This window comes from Carassius gibelio, chromosome B15, assembly GCF_023724105.1.
Source record: "Carassius gibelio isolate Cgi1373 ecotype wild population from Czech Republic chromosome B15, carGib1.2-hapl.c, whole genome shotgun sequence".
Lineage (NCBI taxonomy): Eukaryota > Metazoa > Chordata > Actinopteri > Cypriniformes > Cyprinidae > Carassius > Carassius gibelio.
In genome coordinates, this window is record NC_068410.1 from 6,669,653 (window position 1) to 6,697,538 (window position 27,886).

A 27,886-nucleotide genomic window follows, 5' to 3' on the forward strand; every position below is an offset into this window, starting at 1 on the left:
CCAGCAGGCTGGCTTCATGCCTAACCACTCCACAACAGACCAAACAGGCCGTTTGCTTGCTGATAGAGAAGACCTGTATTCCGTAAAGATTGCCATCTTTACATCGGGTTCATAGATCTGAAGGCTGCCTTTGACACTGTCTGCCACACTTCACTGTGGAGTATCCTACACGCCCTTGGAGCACCACCCAAGATTGTTGCCCTGTTCAAGTTGCTTTATAGCAATGTTCAGAGCTGTGTCCTCATCAATGGCAGAGACTCAGACTGGTTTCCCATCTCCAGTGGCATTCGCCAGGGCTGTGTAGCTGCTCCTGACCTCTTCAACTGTATCATTGACCATCTGATGTCTGGTGTTTGTGAGCGGGTCCCCGGAGTGTCCTTCGGCAGTTACCACCTGACTGACCTGGAGTACGCTGACGACACCGTTCTGCTCAGCACGATGAGAGACGCTCTGGGCATACACAGTGAAGAGGCTGAGAAGCTTGGCCTCCAGGTGAGCTGGACAAAAACCAAGTTCATGTATGTCAGTGACAGACCGCATCCACCTTCACTGCGGCTTGGCGATGACATTGTAGAGCCTGTCAAGAACTTTGTGTATCTGGGATCCATAGTGACAGACAACGGGGACCTAAAACCAGAGATTTCCCCGCAGAAGAGCCCTGGCTGCGTCAGCCCTGCAGTCTCTCTGGAAACCACTCTGGCGGCACCAGACCATCTCACGCAAGATGAAGCTCCCTATTTACAACTCAGCAGTACTCTCCATCCTGCTTTATGGCTTGGAGACTTGGCCCTTAAATAAGACCCTGGCTGCAAGATTTATACGGCTTTGATAGCAGGACTCTCAGGACCATCGAGAACATCAGGTGGCCCCAGCGGATTTCCAATCAAGTGCTAAAACCCCCGGCAGATCATCCTGCCTGGCTGCGCAACGTCGCCCCCGCTGATTCGGCCATGTCCTCCGCCTCCCTCCTGGCCATTCTCCAGTTTGATCCGAGGGCCACAGGCTGGAGATCACCACAAGGTAAACCCCGCACCCAATGGCTTGACGTCCTTGCGGGTGACCTCCAACAACATGGAGTTGATATGGAAGATGCAGAGCAGCTGGCACAAGACCGTCAGCACTGGAAACAACTGTTTCATCTGGTCGGCTCAATGCATAGACAATATATATATATATATATATATATATATATATATATATATATATATATATATATATATATATATATATATATATATATATTAAAATAAGTTACATTTATTCCTATGATGGAAAGCTGAATTTTCATCATCATTCCTCCAGTCTTGTCACATGATCCTTTAGAAATCATTCTGATATGATGATTTGCTGCTCAAGAAACATTTTTTATCTTAATCAGTATTGAAATAACTTGTGCTGCTTAATATTTTTATGGAAGGCAAAATATATGTAATAATATAGTTGACTATATGCTGGACATACTGATATATTGAATGATAAAAAAAAAAAAAAAAAATGGAACACTGAAAAGTTGGAAGTTATTACTTTTCGAAGCCCTCAGACTTTTATCCTGGCAGATGAAAAAACATTTCTAAATCTGTCAGATTTACACTGAAGGATGGACTAAGCCATAGAGAGCATCAGAGAATAAAGACTTGAAAGTAGACTCTTGACTTGCTTTAGCAGCCACATAGCAACATGCTAAAAAAACGCTCAAAACCTATCTGCGCTCCCACTGGCATTCGCTGCGTTGTGTCATTGTGCATTTGCATTATGTTGAACTTTGCTTAACTTTGTCTCTCTGGCTAATGCGGTCTCAGATCGCCAGCCCTCATGGAAAATGAATGACTTCTGGTCGCTTTGTTGCTGCAAAGCACTGTCATTGTAAATGTGCTTAACATTAATGAAATAGCGTTTATTGCTTTGGTCAGGGCACTGTGTAAACCAAATGCTGACTCTACCCTTACCACTGAAATGTGTAATGTTTTCTCTGATTAAATTTCTCAAATCCCAGTTTAATGTGCAGAGTCAAATTTAAGCATCACTAGTTTCATTTTCCCCTCAAGGGAATTTGAGCGTATTTTGTTTTGGGAGTATTTGAAAGATCCTTAAAAAATATATGTATATAATAATAATAATAATAATAATACTACTAATAATAAATTTATTTGTATTTATTTATTTTGATGAAAAATATTTCCGGAAACGACATCCTTCATAATCCAAAACTGATGGGAAATATTGATAGATATTTACACAATTAGATAGAACACAGTTATTAAATTTATTAGATGAGACTGACTCATTACATCTAGTTGCGTACAATAATATTTGCCCAGAAAAGTCCCCAAATTAATTTAATTTAAAGACTTCATATTATTATTGTAATGGATCAAAGTGAATTTTTTAATTGTTTTTTTTTTATTTGATGCTCACCAAAGCTGCATTTATTTGATAAAAAAAAAAAAAAGTAAACTACAGAAGAGTCAAGTTTTAAATAGGAAAAATATAGAAACTCTTTGGTCAATTTTGAGTGAGATGCTAACGGTCTAGTCAGATACAATGATCTATGCTAAGCTAAGCTAAAAGTGCTACCACAAGACCCGTAGATTGGCTGAATGTATTCGAAAATGGTAAAACTCAACTGTTTAACTCTAGGGGAGTTGGAATTTTTTTTTTTTTTTTCAAGTGGAGTGTTCCTTTAAAGCTCTGAAATATCTCTTCAACCAGACACCAAATGAGTTTACAGCTTGCAATAAAATAATGTATTGTGACAATCCCCTGCCGGTTAATCTCTCCTCACCTTCTCCACACTCTCTCTCTTGTCTAAGTCCCGCCCTCACAGCCGTACATCCAGCTGGAGTCTGATGAGCCGTGGGTGGAGGGAAACAAATACACGGTGACCTGCATCGCTCCAGATGCAAAACCTCCTGCAGAAATCACCATGTTCAGAGGTACGCCGTTGCTTAAGAGCCCAACTCTTTATTACGTCCATTAAGTGGGGCTCTTATGAGAGAATTACACTGTAGATACACAACACCGATAAAAGATGAAAACTCTCGCTGGGAGCTTTCAAAGCAGTAGCTGTAAACTCAAACCAAGAGACTTCATGATTCATTTACTAAGTTTGTGTCACGTCATCCCTTGGCAAGAAGTACCCCGAGGCAGCCTACTAACTCTAGAACTTCTGTGGTGTGCTGTGCTGTGTTTTTTATTTTTTTTTATTTTTTTTGTCTTTTTTTTCTTTCTCAGATGGAGAGGAGCTGATGGAAACCGATTCTTTCACAATGCCAGGCTCACAGGATAAACTTCTGAACATTCATGCTGAAGTCGTGTATGTCTGTGTGCGAACAATGAAGGTATAGAAAGTTCTTTTCAGTTGAATTCTTGTCACTCCTTTAACTTTTATTCTATGTCCTTCACGATTTGTCTGTTTTAAAATAACTAAGGTCATGTTTTATATAGTGTATAAACGGGGAAATACAAAAATGTTGGAAGTGTTGGACCTTTTGAAAAACTTTTCTTGTTTTTTCTTTACATTTTTCATTTTTATTTGACCAACGGTGTAGCTCCCAAATCTCTTTTATGGTTGTGATCAATACAAAATATTATTTTAAATTAAAAAGATTATAGAAAACAAAAATAACGACTTGATTCAACAAATCGCCTCTTCTGTGTCTCTCCGCATGACGGTAGCAACATTTTGGAGAATATTAGCTGAACGCAAGCATTGTACGCCCTTCTATGTATGATGCTATGGTGATGCAGTTAAAAATATGTTGTTGTTTTTTTCTTAACGTGCATTGTAGTTACCTAGACTAACCCAAATTTTGCAATTTCATAAATGTTTAGACTATGGGCAAATCCTGAAGTCCATGTAAATTATATATATATATATATATTTTATATCTTCTGCATTCCACTGCGCTCTTGAATAAGGAATTGCTGACAAATCAAATCTTGGAGGCCAGGTACAGTTAAATGTAGGCTGGCAGTGCTCCAGGCTGGCAAATGGAGTAAAGTTATGAGCACAGTGGGTTTGTGGGTAATTGTGACAACATCGGGGGTGAGAGAGAGGGACACTGTGAAACGTGTTAACCCAAGTCAACCCTGCTCACTCTTTATCAAGGCACGAGGTTCGGCACACAGATGACATGTCAAACGAAGAACCCTGTAAGAACCCCAATTATGACTTAAATTCCCACTAAATGTGTTTACAGTAAATTACTCCTAATAATCAATCATTAATGATGATATGTGATTAAATGGAGAACATACTGTAAATAATGAAAATCACCATGACTTTGAATTTAAATCATAGATTTTCTCACAGAGTTCTGAGTTCATGGCCACAGCTCTGTGACTCATAGTCAGTTGGGCCTTTTTCCTTTCGAGTAACACTCTTTGAACTTTCAATATGAAAATAAATTTGCTTTTAACTCTGAGACGATAACACTTACCAAGTACCAGGAGTACAGCCTGAACCACTAAAGGCAGCATGATTTTTGTAAGACTGTTATTCAATGTAAAAATACATTAGGTTACACCAACAAAATTAAATTGTAAGGATTGGATCAGATGGAGTTCTTATATGGAGCCCCTTAAGGGACATGGTAAAAATTGTAAATGAGTGAATGAAAGATTCTTGGGAGAACGCATTTTTTTTGCTAGAAAATGTGAATGTTTTGTGTGTAAACTCAAAGTTTCTCAAAAGAATGTAATACTTTTCCAAGAGATTTAAAATGTTTTGATAGACAATGCAAAGTTTCTCGGTAGAATGCAACACTTTTTTTTTTTGCTAGAAAGTGCAAATATTTTGTGGCTGAATGCAAAGGTTATCTGAAGAAAGCAATACTTTTGTGAGAACATGCAATGTTTTAAGAGAGAAAGCAAATGTTCTCCGAGGAATTTTTGCGAGAGAATTCTGCGAGATAAGTTTTTGTGTGGGAACACAAAAGCATAAATATATATATATATATATATATATTTTTTTTTTTTTTTTTTTGGGTCCATCCATACAATTAAAAGTACTCCAAATGGGATTCAAAATTACATTGAACCCCACAGACTTTTATAACATGGTCTACAGACATTTTTCACAATATCTTTTGTGCAAATATTTTTAACTATCCCTTTAAGGTATCAATTGAGGCTTGCCATGTTCTACCTGGTAGAGTTGTTTTACGGTTCATGTTGACTTTGAAAAAATAAACATCAAAGTCCTTTCAAATCAGTTAAAGCATCATGTTTTAGCTTATACTGTACTTTTTCTGTTATGTAAGCTTATCTATTAATGTTATTTGGTGAGCTTTGAAAACCTATGCAGCCTAATGCACGTTTTAAATTCTATGTGTTATGATGCATTTCACAGGCATAAGCTTCCACCGAAACGCCAATCATATTTTTTCTGCTCACTAAATTTATGCTTTAAAATACTGGCCCCCCTTCCCTCACCCCAGCTCATGGTTCCATTACCGCCCAGCCAGTGCAATAAGTGCTAATGTAGCAGAACCGATGGCCAGCAACGCTGTCTTACTCAGCACGCCTGGCCCATCAAATCCAACTTTTCACTGCCCATTTTCATCTGCAGCAGATTGTGAGCAAGGCGGCACTTTGTCATGGCAGACTCTCATCCGTCCATCGTTCCCGCTTCCAAACTGATTGGGGCAATAACAAAGAGCAGCCCAGCCCCATAATTTATTTGATGGCAAATGTATTATTCAGGAGCCCCACTGTAATTTATTCATGTTCCACATTGCCTTATTACGGTTTAAACATCTGTTATTTTGGTTTATGGACTAGTGCCAGTGTGTGGGTCGCTCTTTATACTTAATGGTTTCATCAAAGGGACAAGCGATGTCTTCCCGCTGCACTGGCGTTAAATGTCCTCAATTTAATAATGTTGTACAGGACTAAAATAGAGTCGTGCTCTTCCTGACGCTGTGATGCTCAAACTTGTGGTCGTTCTTCTACCATGCTCTTTCTTCTTCTTCCGCTACTTCATCTTTCATGACCGGCACTAACATGAAAAGACATCCGTCTTCACAGAACAAAGGCGAGATCTTTTGTTTTAATAATATTTTCCCTCCTTACACACGAACATTCTTCTTTTCATTCTTTCTTTAGAGTCTCGTGAGCCATGCTGCGATGCATGCAAACACATAGGAATGATTCAGACTTCTGTCTATTGATGTCGTAACATTTAATTCACTTTGTTCAGTTCCCCCGCTGGCTCTGGTGATCATGGGATTAGAAATGGAGAGGTCAAAGCTGGTTCCTTTCTAAGGTTGATGTGCATGTCGCATGGGGGCAACCCATTGGCCACTCTGCTTTGGACTAAAGTGAGAGAAATTCATCCTATGTTACAGTTTTCTTTTCCTGGAATAAACATTTGGCCTCTTCCTTCACAAAAAGGACCCAAGAGTTAATACATTAACTATTAACTAACTATTAGCAGTACATTATTATTATTATTTATTTATTTTTTTGCTAACATTTAATACAAATATAACTGTTCTTTGTTAGTTCTTGTTAAATCAGGTCCATAAAGTAATACTAAAGATAAAACTTTTGATTTAAATTATGTATTGGTAAGTGTTGAAATTAAAATGAACTCAAATTAATAAATGCTTTAGAATTATTTTTCATTGGTAGTTAATGTTAAGTAATATAGTCAAGTAATGGAAACAAATGGAACCTTATTGTAAAACTCTCAAAGTTAATGAATGCATTGAACACATTAATTTAATTGTTTTTTGTTGAAGACCTCAGAGGTGGGTTAAATAAAAAAACAGAACTTTTTGGGTAGGGGGTATAAGGATAATTTCTTTTAGTTTATATAGCATATGTGATGGTTTCCAAACCCAAAAAACATGGAATTTGTGCCTCTGAAAAGTCACGAGACACCAAAGTGTACTGCATTCATGGAATTTGCCACTATAAATTGGTCCAAATGTTATGTTCAGCAGGTAGCTGTTAGATGAAAAATGATGGGCTGCATCATTCAACCGTGCGAAAGCTGTTTACCAAAATGCTTTTCATGCCAATTACTATGAATGTAAGGCCAAAGTAAAGTCACAGTGGAACGTAGATTGCTAAAGTAATTTGAAGCTAGGTGGAATCTGGCAGGTGAACCAGTGGTTGTTATATTCTTAAAAATTTTATCAACCTCTTGTTTTTTATGAAGCATTGGCATCTCAGACAGCTTAATAAATGTGATGCAAAGCTTCAGTGCCACTGAGAATTCTGCTGAGTCGGAGGACTACCTCAAGATAACAGTGTGCATATGTTAACAAGGAACAAAAGCAGTGCTTTTTATAAAGGCCATTCAACATTTCTTAAAGACACTCAGAGAGTGGCTCTCGGGTAATGTTAAGTGGACTGCCCTTATGTGAATTTTTCTCTTAAATAGGACATTAAGAAACTATGATAAATTCATTTTTTTAATACACCCATTAATGTAGTAGTTTGGGTGGGGTGGGGTGGGGGTGCGTGTGAGTGAATGACTAAACTCAGCAAGCCTAGGGGAAAGCTGAAAGCTGCAACCAAGAACTTTATTAAACGTCTGTGTTGAGAGACAGAGAGAAGATGTCAAGCTTTAAATCATTTGCAAGTGAAGTCTAGGCCGCCGAATCTACTTGTCAATTCATGTAGTGTCCCGCAGACAGACTCACAGTGGAGACTCTCAGTTTACTTTGATAAAATGTGTCATTCCTGACATCTCTAATAATTTTCAGCTAATGCAAATGTTAGCGTCTGCAACACTGTTGACTGGATGACTGATCTCAGACACAAATGTCTTTTTCTAGAAGAAAAGTATCTATCTATCTATCTATCTATCTATCTGTCTGTCTGTCTGTCTGTCTGTCTGTCTGTCTGTCTGTCTGTCCGTCCGTCCGTCCGTCCATCTGTCTAATGTATATCTGTTTTTCTGTCTATGTCTGTCCTTATCTATGCATGTGTCTATGCATGTGTCTGTCTATCTGTCTGTCATTCCTTCCATTCGTTTTTCTCACCATCTGTCTATCTGTGTTATCGCTTTTCTCTTTTTCAGAATGGAGAAGTCCTGTCCACTAGCCGGGAAGAGGACGTTGTGTCACGTCGGTCCAGTAGTGTGTTGAAAATGGAGGTGATGCCAGAGGACAATCATGCTGTGCTGCGGTGCGAGAGCGTTAACCAAGCGTCACGTTCACCAGTTTCCCTTACTCGCACTGTTATCCTCCTTTGTGAGTAGTTCAGAACATGTTATAGCTAATGATCTTTAAAAAATCTTCTGCTCAAAAACCAATCAAACTGCTAAGGCCACAAGCCTCTTGTTGCTAGTAGATTTTAAAATAGCCTTAAAACAAAAGCTTGATCTTTCATGACACACTGTCACTTACCATAAGCCAATTACACATGGCTGTATCATGGCTGACAAGTAAATCAGGTCAATACTTGCTGCTACTTGGATTTTCTGTAATCTTTCATTAACAGAGGATGGTTCATGACGGTCTTGTCACAACAAATTCCAATGTCAAACAACCCTTTCTTATCTCAAATCTACATGCATTGCCCTGTACGGCTTATTGAGAATATATCTTAGTGAACACAAATACTGATTACAGTTGGGTGTTATTAGAAGATCTCTCTAGACAATTCACTCACAATTTCATTGATAAGCTAGATAATTTTTTCAGTACTGTGAGAGATTCATGAGAACATATCTTAATGGCCTCAAACATTTTCTGGCATGACTAGCGTGTTAAACAATTTGCTGGAAAGATCAGCGGACTGTCGATTTATCTTGCCTCTCTTTGTGCCATGGTATTCACTTTTCCTCATAGTTGAGCCAGCCGAGGTAAAGTTACTGGGTACATTTGAAGCCATAGAGGGAAAGGAGATCAATCTTTGCTGTTACACTTCTTCTAGTGATCCTCCAGTCCATTCTTATTACGTGAGGGTAATATTTTAGGATTTTTTTTTTTACCCAAGCCAAGTCTCACCTTGTCACTTTGTAATTGTGGAGACTCCAGGTAGGTTGCAGTTCTGTAAAATGGTGGCGCTGGAGACTAAATGGTTTCTGGTGCTTTCACATTAATTATCAAATCTTTTGCAGTTAACATTCTTCTCCACCTGTTTTTTTTTTTTTCCTGACCCATCTGACCCAATGAGCATTTTGCTGTACAATGGTCATGTCTTAACTTTGCAATTTATGTATTGCATTAGTTTTTTATATTTTTCATGGGCATCTAATAATTTTTCAGTCTGTTCAGTTGGATCATTTTATCTGTAAAAGAAAGTGTGCCGTATAATTCTGCACACCTGAATATAATATTGTTGGAGAAAAGAAGTTCTTTACAATCTTTGATTATTAGTCCTGAATCATTCACACTAAATAATGTAGGTATCAGTGTACCTTTATGATAAAGAACATCTCCCATCACACTTGTTCATCCTTGTTGTTGCTTTAATACATTTTTATTTATTTATGACACTGTTTCTATGTCTTGCTTTTGATTGGTCCGTCAACAATATAAACTACAGTACCATCTAAACCATTGATTCCCAACCCTGGTCCTTGAGGCACCCCAACACTGCACGTTTTGCATGTCTCCTAAATCAAACACACCTAGCTGATTCAGGTCATCAGCTCATTAGTAGAAACTCCAAGACCTGAAATTGGTGTGTCAGAGAAAAGAGTAGGGGTGATTTGCGCATTTTCTCTATTAACAACGGCTCTGTTTAGTAACAGCTGCTCTGTGTGAAATCACGCACCTGATGGAATTATCCGCTGATTAGAAAACCGGCTTTACTGACGAGATGCGCATAACGATCGGCCGATCGTGATCGGAGCACCCCTATAAAAGAGACATGCAAAACGTGCAGTGTTTGGGTGCCTCCAGGACCAGGACTGATCTAAACACTCTCACAAGTTATTCCACTGCCAGCGAAAAACTTCGTGAGGTGTAGCGCCTGATTAAAGGAATAATTCTCAATTATTGTTCGAAATAAATCCAGCGAGCCTTGACCTGAGAGTGATTCAAAGTCTCCATCAAGACTCTGCTTTTACTTTAGATTCTATTAGTTACTACACAATATTCTGTGAGATCAGGGGCTTTTAGAGTCTCTCTTTTTTTTAATCTCTCGCTCTTCCTCTCCAGAGGTTGATTTGAATGAAACATAAGTGAATAAAAGCCGACCCGAGGCTGCTCGGCGCTTCACAGAACCCAACTTGTTCATTTGGAGGTGTTTTACATCTGATCTTACATTTAGAGTTTGTGTTAATTATTTTTTTTCTCTCAGAGCTTTTTATGCTACTTTTTTTTTTATTAGTTTGGCCGTAACTAACCATGAAGCCAGGGTCAACCATTTAACATTTAAACAGGTGTCAATTAGCTTAGCAAATGAGCAGAATTAAAAACATTGGCAATTAAAATAGTGAAAATTATGGAGGTACTGTAAGGCTCATTTTCAATACTTTCCCCAGAAGAACATTTAGAAATAAGATGGATTTTATGGTCATTTTCTGTCACTGATGTAATTTCTAATATATGTATTCAACTCATTTCAAAACTTTGCTAAAGTGGCTTTGCTAAAGTTGCCTCACTGAAATATGTTCATGCATTTAGTGAGATTACAAGAGCCACATTGGACGCCACCACTTTTGTCAAAAAGATTTTCTTTGCATTTAATCATCAAACACATGAACTATAGTATCTCTGATTAAACAAATAACAGTCAAATGATTTAATGTTTCCACTCTTGTGTGCAAAGTGAGCACGCGTGCTGCATTCCAGGCTGGTTTTTGAGCCCATAAATCACAACTTTAAACGACTCGTGACTTTGTAGCATTCCAGGCAAGTCATGCCAAACTACCTGAGCGCAAGATTAGCTAGATTATTTAATTTATTACATGTTATATTGTCTTAAAGTCTCCGTGTACCACTTGCAAAAATACCGTATCCGTAGGCAATATTATCCATACGGGCTGCCATTGTTGTTTCGCAAGCTATGTGACATCAGAGCTCGGAACTGGAATACAAGTAGAAGATTGGAAAAACGAGTTGCCTGGAACATGGCATTACATTCCTTATAATAGCCCTTTTCATAGACCATATATTATGCTCAATAAAAGTGAAAGTTCTCATATGTAATATTTGTTTTGCAGGGGATAATAGTGGGAGGATGTCAGTGTCTAACCGTATGCATAAAGTGTCACATGAGGAGACGTACGTCTTTTCTGACTTGTGAAGGCAACCACTTCTCTAGGGTTCGTGCTGAAGAGCTCACTGTTTACTGTAAGTGACCGTTTAACATTTAGGTAGAATAATCCCTTATAAATCAATTTAAGCATAAAGGAGTTGCTTAACTACTAAGGTCAGGCAGAGCCATGTCTGTGTGTGAACTACAGAACAATAAAGTTGTGCAGACTGCATCGAAGCAGGTGTTTTCACAGCGTGGTGTGTCACGAGAGCTGCTTCTCATCCTCCAGCCCAGCCATAATCTTCCCACCTACTGCTTCGACTCCTGCAACAAAGCCGATAAAGTTCAGTACAGCCATTTAAAAATGTATATAATTAGAAATGTTTCTTGAGCAGCAAATGAGTATCTTAGAATGATTTCTGCAGGATCGTGTGACCATAAAGAATGGAGTAATGGCTCCTGGAATAAAATTATACTTTTAAATATAAAACATCTATTTTTAATTGTAATAATATTTCACAGTATTACAGTTCCTAAAGGATTTTTTGATCAAATAAAATAAAACATATGCAGCCTTGGTGAGCATAAAATGGATTAGCGTCCTTAAACATTTAATTGTTGTTTAAATGTATCATATTTCGGTGTATTTAAATATTCCCAAAAAATAAATCAGTGAATATAAAAAAAAATATACAATGATATATTATATCTTTATATATGTTTAACATGCTGTTATATATTTTCATTTTTTTATTATTTTATTGCATTGTTTTTTCAAAATACTAAAAATCAACAAGTACAACTATTTCACGTGTGCATCAAATAAAACTGTCAAAAAAGAGTTGAGCATAAAAGTTTCTTAATAAAGAGTCTATTAATCTTAATATCCTCATCAATTATGTATGAGATGTTAATGGATAGGGTCAGAACTGTTTTGTTTGAGAGTATGGATGAAAGAATCTGGTCTATTGGATGAAAGTAACTTTCACAATGTCTTTTGTGGATATGCCTAAGAATCAGTCACATTCTAACTAGTTGTTCTTGTTATTGTGTCTGAGTCAGATCCGGCAGTGAGTGTGAAAATCGTGGCCAAGCAGCTGGAGCTGTACAGGGGTCAGACGCTGGATCTGGACTGCCTGGCTGGAAGCAGCAATCCCATGGCAAATATCAGCTGGAGTTTGGGCACCGTCGTGTACTAAAACACTCCATTACACATCATAACACTCATGCGCAAATACACACACAGCCACAGCTAATACTGTATTACATAGTCCAGCACTCCTAAGGGGATTTTGCCATCCGGCCGATCCATTCACATCAACAGACTGCAGAGAATTGCCCCTTGGTTCACAAAACACAGGCAAATACATGTTCATTTCAGGTGTATTTGGCTCCAAACTGACCCAGGTTCTTTTTAATGCTGAGAAGTGTGCACTAGTTGATGATTTCTGATGTGTATCTGTGCAAAAAAAAAAAAAAAGAAACCTGAATTTGTGCAGGAAGTTTCAATAAAAGCTCTTTGGAGAGGCAAGAAATTGTGAAATGTTTGCAAAGACTGATGGGAAGTTTGGCAGTCGTTCCTGGGATTTATTTTTTTATGTCTCTATTAGGTTTCGACTGGCAGGCGGTTATCACTAAGTCATTACCTTGTTAGAGTCTGTCTCTAGCGCTGTCGATACGTGGCCAGTTGAAGGAAAAAAATCTTTGAAGCTATTGTGAGTAGATCAGTCGTAGTTTTTTACCAGCTAAGCCAAACGTTATGGCTCAGCTTTTATTTCTAAAGAAATTCAGCTATAAAACTATAGCGTTTGTGAGCAGAGGAGTGGTCTGCTTAGAGTTTTATAGGTTTTCAGTTTTGTTGGATGGTCCCTGCGGAGCCGTAACGCATGTCGGGCAAACAAAAAGATTTCACAGCAGGTGAACGCTGTTTCTGTGAAGGCCTTTATCGAATATTCATAGTCTATTTTTGCGATGTTATTCCAAGGGGAGTTTTTTGAAATTGTTCTTCTTTTATAAAACGTCCATGTGAAATAACATTATCTATTGTCTCACGTCTTTTATGAGGCTTGATTTTTCTCTTAATCAAGTTAATCTATATTATTGAACATAAGACATTTAATTGATCATAAGCCTTTGCACTATTTCTTTCTTTCTTTCTTTCTTTCTTTCTTTCCATTAATTTCTTGCTAGTTTATGTTATTTTTCACTAGTGTGTAATTTTTAAACATTCATTGATAGTATTTTTATCATGGGTTTGGTTGCTGTAGCTTTCTGGTATGAAGATGTACTGTTATTTTGTTCTGGAAAGTATTCTGATGTATGTTTGAATGAGTCTATACCTCCTAATGTGTATAGCGAGTGTGTGGTGTGATGTGTGTTTTTCTCTGTGTGTTTGTGTGTCTTTATGTCTGCAATGATTATGGTTTGACTTTGATGTTGTTTTGTCTGATCCAGCCAGCCACCTCTTCAAAGCCTGACACGCTTTGTGAGCATGACGGAATGTCACTGTGTATGTGTGTGTGTGTGTGTGTGTGTGTGTTTGCGCACACTCTTTGTCTGTTTCCAAACCTCAACAGTTTTTGATTTAAATATCTTGTCTGTGTAAGAACAGACCATTAATTATCACTCTGCCTGCTTTATTGTCTTATATTAAGATTATAATTCATCTTTCACTTTCATAGTGTGTGTGAGTGTATTTGAGCTTGTGTTTGTGTGTCTGCTTGTAGATGTACGCAAATCGTTTGTGTTAAAATCTGCATTTGAATCCTCATTCGCTCTGAAATGACACAATGTACATTAATGAGACAAAGACACAGAAGCCCCCCAGAGAGATCAACAGCACAATAAATCATACGCCTTATTCACAACAGACCAGTGCCGCGCCAGACGTTAGAGAGGAAAACGACTCAAAATCTGCTGCTTTCTTAAATCAATTCTTATAAATATGATGCAAAATTAACTTTTTGCCAAAATGTTACTAGTTGTAAGTAGTGAATTTCAGAACATACACAGTATGTGTGTGTGTGTGTGTGTGTGTGTGTGTGTGTGTGTGTGTGTGTGTGTGTGTGTGTGTGTGTAGATAGATAGATAGATAGAAGTCATAGTTAATGGTTTGTAAAATAAATGGCTCATTTGTAATGGGTTTTATTGTTTTTGTCTTGTCGCGCCGGTGTTCTGACTGGGACACGCATCACAGTATGGCAAGGGGCGTAACATTTCCGTCACACGCTTGAGGCATTCGGCCAATCACAACGTACTGGATAGCTGGCCAATTAGAGCACACCTTGCTTTTCAGACCGATGAACTTTGTAAAAAATGCCGCTTTTCAGAAAGCTGAGGCATAGAGGACAATCAATAATGTACATTATGTGCAAAATAATGTTAAACCGCATAAACACATTTCATTACACCAAATACACAAAATAATGTTCTTATTTGCAACATCATATGACCCCTTTAAATATATAAGAATATTTGCCAATATTAATATTCATATATTCAATATTTAACAGATTATAAAATTAAATGTAAATGTATGCATCTCTGTAATCCATGGGGTGTTAATGGCAGTGCAGAGTTAGTGTTAGTCTTTAAATAGAGTTGCTAATGTATTATGTATTTATTTGTTAGATATGTTGCTTACAGTACATACAATATGGTATGACAAGCAGTTTGCTTTGTGTAATTGTTGTGTTCATTGTGTTCACAAGTTTAGAAATATGTTTGCTTACATATTCGCACCTTGAATGTGATGTATCTGTGTGTGTGTCACTGTGTGAAATTCAGTTCCTCCAGAGTTTTTGGATGAGCAGCCCGATCAGGTCCAGGTCATTGAGGATGAAACTACCACACTTCCTGTCAAAGTCTCGGCCAATCCGGATGAAATCACCTGCGTTTTGAAAAGCTGGTGAAAGGTAGCAGACAGCACTACATGACATTACGAACTGTGTCACCCTCACAGGCGCTCTAAACACTCAAACAGACGTAAACACACATTGCCATATGCATTCTGAATAAAACATCGATGGGTTCTGGCACTGCAGCTTGGCAGATGTGATCTTGTGCTAATGTATGCAGCTTAAATGAGCGTTGCTGTCGCTCTGAATGCGACCCAACACTTCCGGTCTTCATCTTCATGTTGAAAGCTTCTAGCAGTCTTGTGTCGAGGTCCCTGTGGTATTCCTCCAAAGAGCTTTCTCTGGGAGAAGGGTTTTAGCGGAAAAAACAGCTGTTTCAGTGTTTGTGTGTGTGTATATATGTGCAGCAGTTCACATTTTGGTTGGTTTTGTGGATTTGTATTGTCACAGCTCTGTGATTCACCTCTTCTGTGTGGGTTGTTTCACGTCTTTGTATGTTTGTGACAGAAAAAGATCCTCATTATCACTTCGACGAATGGACCCTGGAAATCATCAACGTTTCTCTGTGAGATGGGGGCGATTACATCATAGAGCGTTCCAACGCTGATTGGAAGAACCGCACAAAGCTCAAGCTGGATGTACAGTGTGAGGAACTCAAACTAACTCTGACACCTCAGCCTAACTAGGAGAGATTCAACGAGTTTTGAAAGCAAAATGCTGTAGTAAGCAACAAATAGCCATCAGGACATACATGGGAGGTTTACAAATCTAAGACCAAATTAAAAATGTGTGATATAATACCTTCAAATAGGGATTTAGAAAAATGTACAATGAAGAAAATATTGTAATTATTTATTTAAATATTTATAAATATAGTAAAAACAATTTATATAATTAGTTAATCATGTTAAATTCTTTTACATAATTATTTTGCATTAAACTATGTTTTAATGATAACAAAATAATTTAGTGTTAGCGTTGACTAAAACTAAAACCATTAAAAATAATTTTCATTACTTAAAATATAAAATAATATTTGTATATTCTAATATAAATATGATTATTATTATTATTATTATTATTCGTGTTTTTTTTTATTTAACCTTTCAGTTAGACTGATTTTTTATAATAATTATATTGACTTTTTGACCACGGTATATTCAAAAAAAGAAAGGATTTAGTAAAGCAGGACTTGGAACCAATGAGATTTCACTGTGGGTGGAACTAACCAGTTTGATGTGACACAAATAGGCACCCAATATGTCTTGACACTGTTGACAGTCAGGCTGCTTGTGAGACAAACTCATATTAGCATGAAAGATGACACAAGAATCAACATCTTTGCTAATAACCACTAATGCCACATGATTTGAATACCTTAGTCTTTAACACAAATACTTGATACTGTATGTATAAATGCCAATTAATGTAATCAGGATGAGTGAAAAGCAAGGTTAAAATGTTACGCTGGACCACAAAACCAGTATAAAGTGTCAATTTTTAGATTTATACATAATCTGAATGCTGAATAAATACGCTTTCCATTGATGTATGGTTTGATAGGAAAGGACAATATTGGGTCGAGATGCAACTTTTTCAATATCTGGAATCTGAGGATGCAATGCAAAAACATCTAAATAGTGAGAAAATCACCTTTAAAATTATCCAAATGAAGTCTTGGCAATGCATATTACTAATCAAAGATTTGATATTTTTATGGTAGTAAATGTACAAAATATCTTCATGGAACATGATCTTTACTTAATATCCTAATGATTTTTGGCATAAAAGAAAAATCTATAATTTTCCCCATACAATGTATTTTTGGCTATTGCTGCAAATAAACCCCGGGCGACTTACGACTGGTTTTGTGGTCCAGGGTCGCATATATCATCAGTCAGGATAGTATGGATTTTTTTTTTCTCAGTGTAAACTACCACAAAAGTTGTTCTGCAAAGCCAATCTACGCTGTTCTCAATATTTGTACCACATATTTATTAGCCAATTCAAGCCCACACACAGACGTACACACACTTGAAAGTGAAATGAAGAAAAAGAGAAGGGCGCAGAGAGAGAAAAAGAAAGAAAGAGCACTCCCACTTCCTTAATGATTTAATAATAGCACTCCTTCAAATCTAGGCCTGCATGTTCCTGCAAATCCTTCTGCACTAATGGATCTCCACGTTCTCATACAATAGCATCTGACAGTGCTAGATATTCATTATGTATGGGCCATTTGAATAGCTTTTACCAATGGTGCTGTTTTCCATGTAGGCCCCCCTCTTTCTGCCCGTTAGGAACAATGGAGAAGAGGATTGTACACGCCAGAGATTACGCTGGTGGTAATGGCCCACTTGGTCGAAGATATGATCCTCCTGGGGACACGGATGGAGATGAGGCAGAGGAGTTTGCTGTATGTGCCTGAGGCAACCATTTCAGGACCACATTTTTAGGAACTTCAATGCAACTTCCCTGTATACGAGGAAGGTCAAAGCAGTGCTAATTTATTTTTGAATCATACATTTTTGCATGATGATGAAGAATCGATGAAAGGTCTGACGGAAGGAATTCAAATTTTTCAAGTTTTATTTTGTTATGAATTTTAGATATGAATGTTTTGTTTTTAATGTCTTTTCTTTTTCTCCAGGTAAAATGCAAGCTGTGATGAGTAAATGAAGCGCTAATTAGACATTTAATTAATAGAAACCACTAAAGACAAATAACTTGGTGGTTCAGCTCCATCTGGGTTTGTTTACACATGAAAACAAGCACCAAATAGAAAGATGGCGCTGGGACCATTTAGTTAAATTACGTCATGTAAATTGAGTTATGCAGCAAGTTATGGAAAACACAGCATTGGTTTTAGTAGTGAAAACCTTATGAGTGTCACAGATGTTGTGTAAAATTAGTCCTAATATACAGCTTTTATTGCACACCATGAAATAATTAGCCATGCATTTTCTCTGCCGTCTCATTCTAATTCTTGACGTAAAAAGCTTATTTAAACTGCTACTCATGTACAAACGGAGTGTGTTTAAATGCAGTTATATGTGAAACATTCTCACTAAGTATACACTTAGTTATTGAATGTAAGTTGCCTTATCAAGAATGCACATATTTCTTCATATTTATTTGAAATAGAGGTTTATTAGAACTCTGGAAGAAAGAACCTTTAGTGCTAACCAGCCTTAATGTGATTAATATTGTCAAATTAATACAGCAATTCTATTATTGTATCAGTACGGATGATCTGAGTAGGCCTTAGATGGTCAGTGCAAGCATGTAGAAATGTCAGCAGTAATTGCTCAGCTATAAAAATAGTTATACATGGCTGAATGAAATCAACTTCTTAATGTTTTTTTTTATTTATTTATTTTTATATCTACTTTGCATCCGCTGATGCTCTTCTTCATTAGTGTTCTCTGATCCCTTTTAATAATACAGTTATCCTGACAGAGTGTGACAGATTCTTTTTGAGGGGGTGTTAATTCTGTAGCCTTTCAAGTGCATTGTTAATTTGCCTCAGTAAGCATTCCCTCTGTTGAGACGTGTGCGGCCGTACAGCGACAGCGACAGCGACTCCAAGACATGTTTGCAACCAGCCATGGAGGAATACTGGGGGGTTTGAAATAGCAGTGTTTCTGCTCTACACAGAATAGAGATGACATTACAATAGACCTTGATTGTTAAGGCTTTCACGCCCTGTGAATAATTCAAACAGGAAGTGCAGAGGCACACTGTATCGAGACTTAAACAAAGGCAAGTCTGGCATCAACACATCCGAATTTAGACAGTCAAATGCCACAAGTTAACTTTACTTCAAAATCGTTTGCGCTGTTGTTGAAATTAGCTGAGGTGGAAATTGAACTGTCATGGCCCGAACAAAAGGGAACGTCATTTAAATGTGCTACAATTAGCAAACGCTGCTATAGGCTGAATGCCTGGTGAGCAAGATTCAACCAAAATGTTTTTAACGAGCAACTGTAAATTCTCACATCTAGCACACCTTTATATGAAACACAAGAGTTCACAGTAGACTGGGAACACTTTATATATATACTGTATATATATATATAGAGAGAGAGAGAGAGAGAGAGAGTTGGTTTAACTGTAAGTAATTGGCTCTGCCTAAAAAGCTTGACTTCATTGAGAATTTGACTTGACATGAAAAAGGGACTTGTTTAATCAACAGCAACTCAAAGTATGTTATCTGACTCAAAAATATTTGTTACAGTGTAGAGTCTTGTTGTTATGTGACGCTAATGACACAAACGACTCTAGGCACAGTATATATATATTTGTTTTTGTATTTTGATATTTTATAAATGTATTAATTCATAGTCAAAATGTTTGATTGTTTAGAAAAAATGTGCAATTGAAAAAAGAATTGTGCATGAGGTAACCATTTTAGGTCCACTTTCCTAGGAGTTTGAGTACAAATTGTGTTATATAGTTATAATGCACTTAAATCATTTTTAGATTTTATTGTAATATTTTATAAATATAATGTTTGTGATATGTATAGTAAATGCAGAGATAGTTGAGTTTTTTATATTTATATAAAAGATAATGCTATATATATATATATATATATATATATATATATATATATATATAATATTTATAATATTTATATTATTTATTTATGTATTATTCATATCATATTTAATTGTATATTACTAAGTCATTGTTAACTAAAACTGAAACTAATAAAAATATTTTATTTGAAATAAAGCTCAAATAAAATCTAAATGAAAAACATTAACTTAAAAACTTGAACAAATTAGACAAATACATTTTACCCAAATAAAGGTACAAAAATCTCTCTCTCTCTCTCTCTCTCTCTCTCTCTCTCTCCCTCCCTCTCTCTCTGTGTGTGTGTGTGTTTGGATATAACCACAAAAATACTTCAACTAAAGATGTGAAGTAAAAGTCATTTTAAAATATTAATACTACCATAATAAATGATATTGCTACTATAAGAATTTATATTATAATAATGGTAGCCTAATTAAAAATCATGATATACATTTTAAAAAAAACAATAAAGTAAATTCTTATCTTGTTTTGATGTTATCTTTTTGACTTGACTTCCAGATGCCCCTAGTGTTCATATGAAGTCTGATTCTGTGTAAGTGAACTTGGGAGACACACTGACTTATGCCAACCCCATCACCTACAGTATGTTTTTCTGGACGTGGATGGTGAGCGATGTCCTTGTCATTCCTGTTTTGCTTTCAGCTCCATTTCTCTTTTGCTTATTCTCATCCTTTTCCCACTATATGGTCCTTTGTTAGCTCAGCTCGCTCGCTATCTCTCTTTTTATCACCTCTATTTATCTCTCGCATCGCTCGTCTTTTGTCTCTAACTCCCCCTTTCTCTCTGACTTCTCTTTTCTCACCATACCATGTGTCACAGCTACTCTGTAACAGAGGTGCTATATTTCACCCTTCTAACTACAACAATGTCTCACCTTTATGCTTAATACTTCTGGCCTAAATGGAGAAAAATAGCTTTCATTAAAGCAGCCTTTCCACAGGCAACATTTCTCAGTGTTAGCCACAATTGGGGCTGTTTCCGACCATTTTTGTGTCTATAGTGGCTCACGTTCTTGCTCAGTGTCTGTGATATCTCAAGCCATCCTCTTTTTCTGTCTGGTTTTCTGTGCAGGTATAGGAAAATTAATGTTAGTGTGAAGTCATTACCTTCTTTGGGCTTTTTCTAACTTTTATGTTAGTGAGTTTGTGGCTTTTCTAGAAGTGTATGTGTGTTTTCTATATAGGGATGATCTGGGAGAGCAGAGTGAAGATGAAGGCACTGGTTTGTTAAAGGGTTAGTTCCCCCATCAATCAAAATTATGTCATTAATAACTCACCCTCATGTCGTTCCAAACCCGTGAGACCTGCTGTGAAGAGAGAACTGAAGATGAACAACGAGCCGAGTCAGATAACCAACAAAAGATTGATTCATTCTCGAGTCAAGAACCGTTTCTGTCAGACGCGTCCGATTCGAGAACCGAGGAGCTGATGATAATTGCGCATGTGTGTTTCAGCGTGAAGCAGAATGACACACAGAGCGTCTGAACTGAACTGATTCTTTTGGTGATTGATTCTGAACTGATTCTGTGCTAGTGTTATGAGCCCAGGTAAACCGAAGGCTTGAATCAATGACAATCATCACCAATGATGCCATTACGTCGAGCGCAAAAGAACCGGTGAACCGTTTTCTTCAACTGGTTTATTGAATCGAACTGTCCGAAAGAACTACAGGTGATCCAAAAAGCCGATGCAACCGGTTCAGAACGAGTCAATCTTTTGTTCGTTATCTGGCTCGGCTCGGTGTTCATCTTCAGTTCTCTCTTCACAGCAGTTCAGTCAGTGCACTGTTTGAGTAAATGAATTACTCCGGAACGTTGGTTTGTTTTAATTCCAAGGGAGTGTCAGCCACATAAAAAAAAGTCATTTGTGGATTAATGCTTACTGGGAACTTGAACCTTTTTAAATGATTCAGTTCGATTTGGTGAACTGGTTCAAAAAGTTCCAGCTACATTGAATGATTCGTTCGTGAACCGGATATCCCAAACTGCTTTGTTTTGGACTCTCTCACAACAGACCCGGAAAAGAAGACAATGATGAATAAAGTCGTAGTTCTAGCTATTTTCAGACCAAAATGTATTTTCGATTCTAACTGGCCCTCTGATGTCACATGGACTTCTTTGATGATGTTTTTCTTACCTTTCTGGACATGGACAGTAGACCGTACACACAGCTTCAATGGAGGGTATGAGAGCTCTCGGACTAAATCTACAATATCTTAAACTGTGTTCTGAAGATAAACAGAGTTCTCACGGGTTTGAAACAATGTAAGGGTGAATTATTAATGAAATCATTTTTATTATTGAATGAATTAACCCATTAATTATATCTGAGATGACCGTGACCAGTCAGGTGTACCAGTGTACAGCAGACAAAGACATATCTGCTCCTGGCGGTGTGGAAGGACAGCTCGTCATACACTGTGGGTTCTACTAGTCATACTATATTACATAAATGTGTTAAAAAGAGATATTAACCAGAAGGTCTGGACTTTCTTTTGAGGATGATGAAAGTGTGTCCTGGAAGCTTCAAAAATTACCATAAAAGTAAAATAGAAGTAGTCCATATTACCAGTTATATTATTGTCAACAAAAATGATCACTGATGGTTTATAAAAGTTTTTAATTTAATTGGTGTTAAATGATGAAACATTTAAATTAACTCTCATCAACTCTCATCATCTCATCTTAATGAATGATTGGCTAAGATTAGATGTTATTATGAGTGAAACTGATTAAAACATAATGAATATAAATACTGAGTAAATTGTATGTTTTTATGAAGATTAAAACAAAAACTAACTTTAAAGATTAGCACTGCATATTACTTGTATGCTATATTACTATTTTGAAGCCACTGCAGACTGCAATTCAGTGTCTTCCCAAATTCTTCCCAGACATGAAAATATCCAAGTGATGTGTCATTAGTAGTAACCCTTTGAAATAATCAATAATGACATTTAGTGTGACAAGTGTGTGACAAATAGTTTTATGTTCGGTCACAATTGTGACCGGTGGGATAATGTGTGTACTCAACCATCACCGCATTTCAAAAACTTTACTTTTTTTAAAAAATACAAAAAACAATTTTTATATTAATGCTTAGAGTATTACAACATCATTATAGTACATTTTTGTAACATTTGAATTGTTAATTTAGTGCAATATTTTGTCATTTTCATAAGCAACTGCATTTTGATTTATATTGTATTTATAAGTTCAATGTTATCCCATATTACTATTGTGACATTAACATTTTTACTCATTCTATGACCACACTAAACAAAACTAAATGTATGTGAATGCATATATTAACACCCTAAAGATCATGTGTACCAAAAATCTTGATCATATATTTATGTTAAGACACTTTACTAGCCTTTAGTTTTGGAGCTTTGATGCAGCCATCATCTTCTCAAGGTGCAAACAGGAAATAAACTGCTCTGGTCAAGTGACAATTTGCACTAATCATGTGAAACTGCACATATGTAATTGAGACCCTTCTTTTCATATTAGCAGGAAGTACACTAATACATCAGTCAGTAAGGTTTTTATAGCTTTATAAATGGCCGGTGGGATTAAAAACAGGTTAACTTAAAACATAATCTATTTCAAAAACATTGCAAAAAATAAATTAAATAAATAAACACTAGCGTTATAAGGTATGAGGTTAGTAAATTTTTAAAAAGAAATTAGTACTTTCATTCAGAAAGGAAGCTTTTAGTTCAGTTTGTTATAATGATACGAAAAAATCTTCTAAGATGCTGATTTGGTGCTCAAGTAACATTTCTGATTCTTATCAAAGTTGAAAACATCTGTGATGCTTAACAGCATAGAAACCTTTGCAACGATGTCAATGTCTTTACGTTTACTTTTGCACAATTTAATGCATCCTTGCTAAATAATTCATGCATGAAGTTTATTTTTTTTCCAATCCCAAACTATAACCGTTTCCACAAAAATATTAAGCACCATTAAGCACCAATAAGCACCATTAATATGAAGAGATTTTAATATTAAAATCAGATTTGCATTTTCTTTATAACTCTCTATACAGGATTTGTAGCTTTTGCTGCATTGCAGGGTTTTCAATTCTTTTAGGAAATGCAAAGCTGTTTTGGTTGTGTTTTAGTCCTAAATATAGCATGTTAATGTTTATGTGACCTTATCTGAGGAGAAGACGGCGGTGACAGGAACCGTCCAGCATTCTGACCGTCATTCTGACCACGTGATGGGAGCATGGGAGAGGACTCTCTAGACATACAACTCCTCAGCACTAGTACAAACAGGAAGTGAGCCTTTCAATGGCGAGCTTAAATGGTCGGCTTCGCCCGACTGGTCAGGTCACCTTCTCTGACCCTTATTGAAAGGTGATCGTGAATTAGCATACATGCATGAATAAATAAAAACCTAATAAATGAAAACAAACAGACACCGGCGTCTGGGTGTCACATTTCTTATCGCCAACTCATAAACGCACACAAAGATGATGAGCAGAGCCATGAAAGAGATTTCTGCTCGCCAATGAGATTTTGTTTTTCTCGACCGGAGCAGCAATTGTGATATTAATTATTCAGTTGTGGTAATCAACGTCCGCTCTTTTTCAGACTGTCCCTTAATATACAGAACAATAGGGTCGAACGATCTGAGTACCTCCTGCTCACACTGCACTTCTCTTTGTCCCTTTTTAATACTAATAATGTTACTTTTTTTTTGCACTGGAGATTTCCATCAAAGTTATTATACAAAATAAAAAGTTTGAATTGTAAATAGTTTGCATTCCTTTTCTGATTATGAACTGTACTTACTATGTATTAAATATACAGAACTAATATATATAATCTAACACGCACGCACACACACACACACACACACACATATAGTTACCAGTACATTGGCTTGCTCCATTGTTAATGCATAACTGTAAATGCTGAGGTTTTTGTTTGTGTTTTATAAATTGAGAGTTGAGTAGAAATGATTTGCTTTTGTAACAGATACCCTTGTATTGCACCCGGAATAATACTTTAATTCTCTCTTTCCTGCAGTAAACTGGAATGTTTTCCTCTGTTGCCTGCTCTCTGTTGTGCTGTTGCTCTCTCTCTCTCTTTCTCTGAGGTCCGTGGAATCGACTCGGGCAGACACGTTTAATGTTTATCATAAAAACCATGAAATACAATCCAATATCCGCCTCTTTTTGTCCACACCTCCTTCTCTGTTTTTACTGCCACGAATATTCATAATTAATCTGACACAGCGATAATAAATTTTATGTGCTTCTTATCATCAGTCGACCGGGGAACGGAATGGTGCAGATTTTTGCTCCCCGCTTTGCAATTTTGGATTGACCCCTTCACCCCGTCCCAGTAGAGCCAACAAGATAATTAAGCAGTTTCACAGTGAAGTGTATTATTGACACACATATTTCTTTCTGACTGTGAAGTAGCCTGTTAATTTCTTTCTTGTTGTCTCTCTGCCCCTCTTAAATAAACATTCTCTGAGCAGTGCAATAAGATTTAGGCAGTAGTTATATTTTTAATAGGCTTGTGTTCTCTCTGTTTCTCTCTCTGCCTGTCTCAGACCACCCCTGATCTGAAGCTGCTCCGTGTCGACCATAACTCGGTTACTCTGGAAAGGATGCCCGGATTTGATGGTGGTTTGACACAAAACTTCCGTGTCAGGTGAAGTTGTCATAAATGCCGCTGTGAGGTGTCTAGAACATGTGGAGTGTGTTGTGGATATGTTTTATCTCTCAGTCTCGTTTGTGTCACAACACTGAACACATTTCAGTTGGCCGTTGTATAAACGTTTTCATCTAGGTCCATGGCACTGTAATTCCCATATGTTTCCCTGATAGGAAAGGCAGGTTTATTTTTATTTTCATTCAGTAATTCAGTCCTGTCTGGTCCAGAAGTTTGACACCATGATGAAATTGAAAATCGAAAATTAAATTAAATTAAATTAAATTAAATTAAATTAAATTAAATTAAATTAAATTAAATTAAATTAAATTAGAAATATTAACATTTGTACACTAAAGGTGAACACATTGAATGCAGAATCCTCGATATTTCTTGTAAAAGATTATTTTTAGATTTATTTTCAAATTATGCTGATCATGTGATCAGTATGTTTTACACAAACTTGTGGATTTCATGCAGTTCCTGATGTCAACAAACGCCTGACAACCCAGATATTATAAATTCTGAAATTCCTGTTAATATTACATTAATAAATTATTTAATAATGGTATATCCTGTATTTAAGTAAAAAAATTAGAGCTTTTTCATTAGTGACCCCATTGCCTGAAAGTGAAATTGAAAATGATTTAAGATCCTAAAAAAATGAATAAGACAAAAATAAAAGTAAATAAACTCATTTTAAGTACATAATTTCTTGAAAGTCAAGTGTTATTTAAGAACACAAAATGAATAAAGAATTAAAGGAAACACAAGTTCAATGTAGAAATGTATAAAAATAAATGTATAACATTAGCATCTCTTTGATTGACAGGTACCAGTGGGCGGGATCAGTGAGATTCATGCAGGTGGACGTGTTTCCTCCGACAGCCACTGTGTATACAGTCACGGGCCTTGACCCTTCCACTACCTCCAACTTTTTTCAGTTAACACTATCAAAACGATGTGAGAGAGCAGCTATACAGACAACAACAAAATACTGACAGTCACCACCACTTGAGCCTGTATAATAAAGCTTACGACACATAAACTAAATTATTCGTCATTCGGTTTCCGACCATGGTGGTTTACTTGTAGATTTAGACACCGGCTTTACTTTCCACTGATTTGATGAGCCATTCATCAATCCCACCAATCACATCTCATTTGTAAGGCAAAGATCACGGCTGAGCCTCATGCAAATAAGCCCAATGGCTGAATGTCTACACCAATCAGTGCACCAGTGTGTTTTCTGAATGCGTATTTCAGTCTGCATTTTATCGGGATTGCGAGCTAGAGGGAGAAAAATCGAGCGATAGAGGGAGAGAGACAGAAAACAAAACCGTGTGATGTATGATAAATGATGATAAGCTACATTCCCTCTGCAAACATAATGAATTCTGCAATTGTAATGTCATAGCATTTGATTTGCAAAACAAATTAGTCATGAGCACAGGCAGCTGACAGAAGTACGGAAAAATCACAACATGGCTCTGCCACAGAGTTTACTGATAGCAGAACTGAAAAACCTTACTTATTTAACATTTATCAGCTATGTAAAGACAAATTCTGTCATATTTGCTTACTATTGTGTCATAAGAAAGCTTTTCTGTGTTTTCCATGGAGCACAAAATAATTTTAAGAGCGTCCTTTTCATACAACAAAAACATACAGTGTCCAATGGCTGTCAAGGTCCAAAAAAGCAACATGAATGTCATACAACAGCAAAATTCATCATGGTGGAATGTATTGCATTTATTCTACCATTCAGCTACCATTTTGGGGTCAGTGAGATATTATTTGTGTATTTTAATATTTTTGAAAGAAGTCTTTTAATTTATTTGATTAAAAATACAGTAAGAATGGAAATATTATTACAATTTAAAAAAAACTATTTTCTATTTGAATATATGTGACCCTGGACCACAAACCCAGTCTTAAGTCACTGGGGTATATTCTTAGCAACAGCCGAAAGAACATTGTCTCGGTCAAAATTATAGATTTTTCTTTTATTCCCAAAATCATTAGTAAAGTAAAGATCATGTTCCATGAAGATATTTTGTAAATATATCAAAACGGACTAAATCTCAAAGCATTTCTGTCTGAACTTTCCCTTTAAGTATGAATAACAACTAGCAGAACAGTTTGTACAGTCCTAACTAAAACCCCAATAAAACCATAAATCCTCAGTTCCGTTTGAACACACAGCATATAGTTTTGCTTGAGCAGCATTCAGCAATAACTAGACTATGAAAAAGCACGAGATGTTTTTTTGCAGGTACATGCGCTGCTTCCCGCAATCACCTTATTTCAACTCACTCCAGTCGAGCAGGAGCCATATGTAATTTAATGCAAATGAAAACGGGGACGAGAAAGTACAGTCCATTCAAGTGCCTCGTTTTCGTTTGTGTGAAATTAAATATGCCATTTACTCTGACTAAAGCCTTTACACATCACAATGGGGCTTTTCAGGCTAGACTAAGTCTATAATGTTTGATTTTACACATTGGTACCTCTGTGCTTTCAGTGGAATTCATTATTTTCCTTTCTACTCTATATTTTCAGTCCACTCTAATGGACTTGGCTATATGTAGTAC

The 27,886-nt window shown here is 36.6% G+C and overlaps 1 protein-coding gene and 2 long non-coding RNA genes across 3 annotated transcripts in view; all 3 read left to right on the forward strand.

Moving 5' to 3' along the window:
• LOC127973028 (uncharacterized) overlaps positions 1 to 27,886 on the forward strand; it is a 53,497-nt gene that overhangs the window by 19,835 nt on the left and 5,776 nt on the right. The window contains exons 4-10 of the mRNA XM_052577065.1: positions 2,811 to 2,933; positions 3,232 to 3,338; positions 8,033 to 8,204; positions 14,950 to 15,070; positions 17,295 to 17,433; positions 25,192 to 25,292; positions 26,125 to 26,255. Coding sequence (XP_052433025.1) covers positions 2,811 to 2,933; positions 3,232 to 3,338; positions 8,033 to 8,204; positions 14,950 to 15,070; positions 17,295 to 17,433; positions 25,192 to 25,292; positions 26,125 to 26,255 — 894 coding nt within the window. The remainder of the gene's footprint in view (positions 1 to 2,810; positions 2,934 to 3,231; positions 3,339 to 8,032; positions 8,205 to 14,949; positions 15,071 to 17,294; positions 17,434 to 25,191; positions 25,293 to 26,124; positions 26,256 to 27,886) is intronic.
• LOC127972131 (uncharacterized) lies at positions 14,193 to 19,548 on the forward strand. The gene is made up of 3 exons (XR_008157012.1): positions 14,193 to 15,077; positions 15,528 to 15,665; positions 17,295 to 19,548. It is a non-coding gene; the product is annotated as an uncharacterized LOC127972131 (long non-coding RNA).
• On the forward strand, positions 20,986 to 27,074 carry LOC127972133 (uncharacterized). Its single transcript, XR_008157013.1, has 3 exons — positions 20,986 to 22,037; positions 25,192 to 25,292; positions 26,125 to 27,074. It is a non-coding gene; the product is annotated as an uncharacterized LOC127972133 (long non-coding RNA).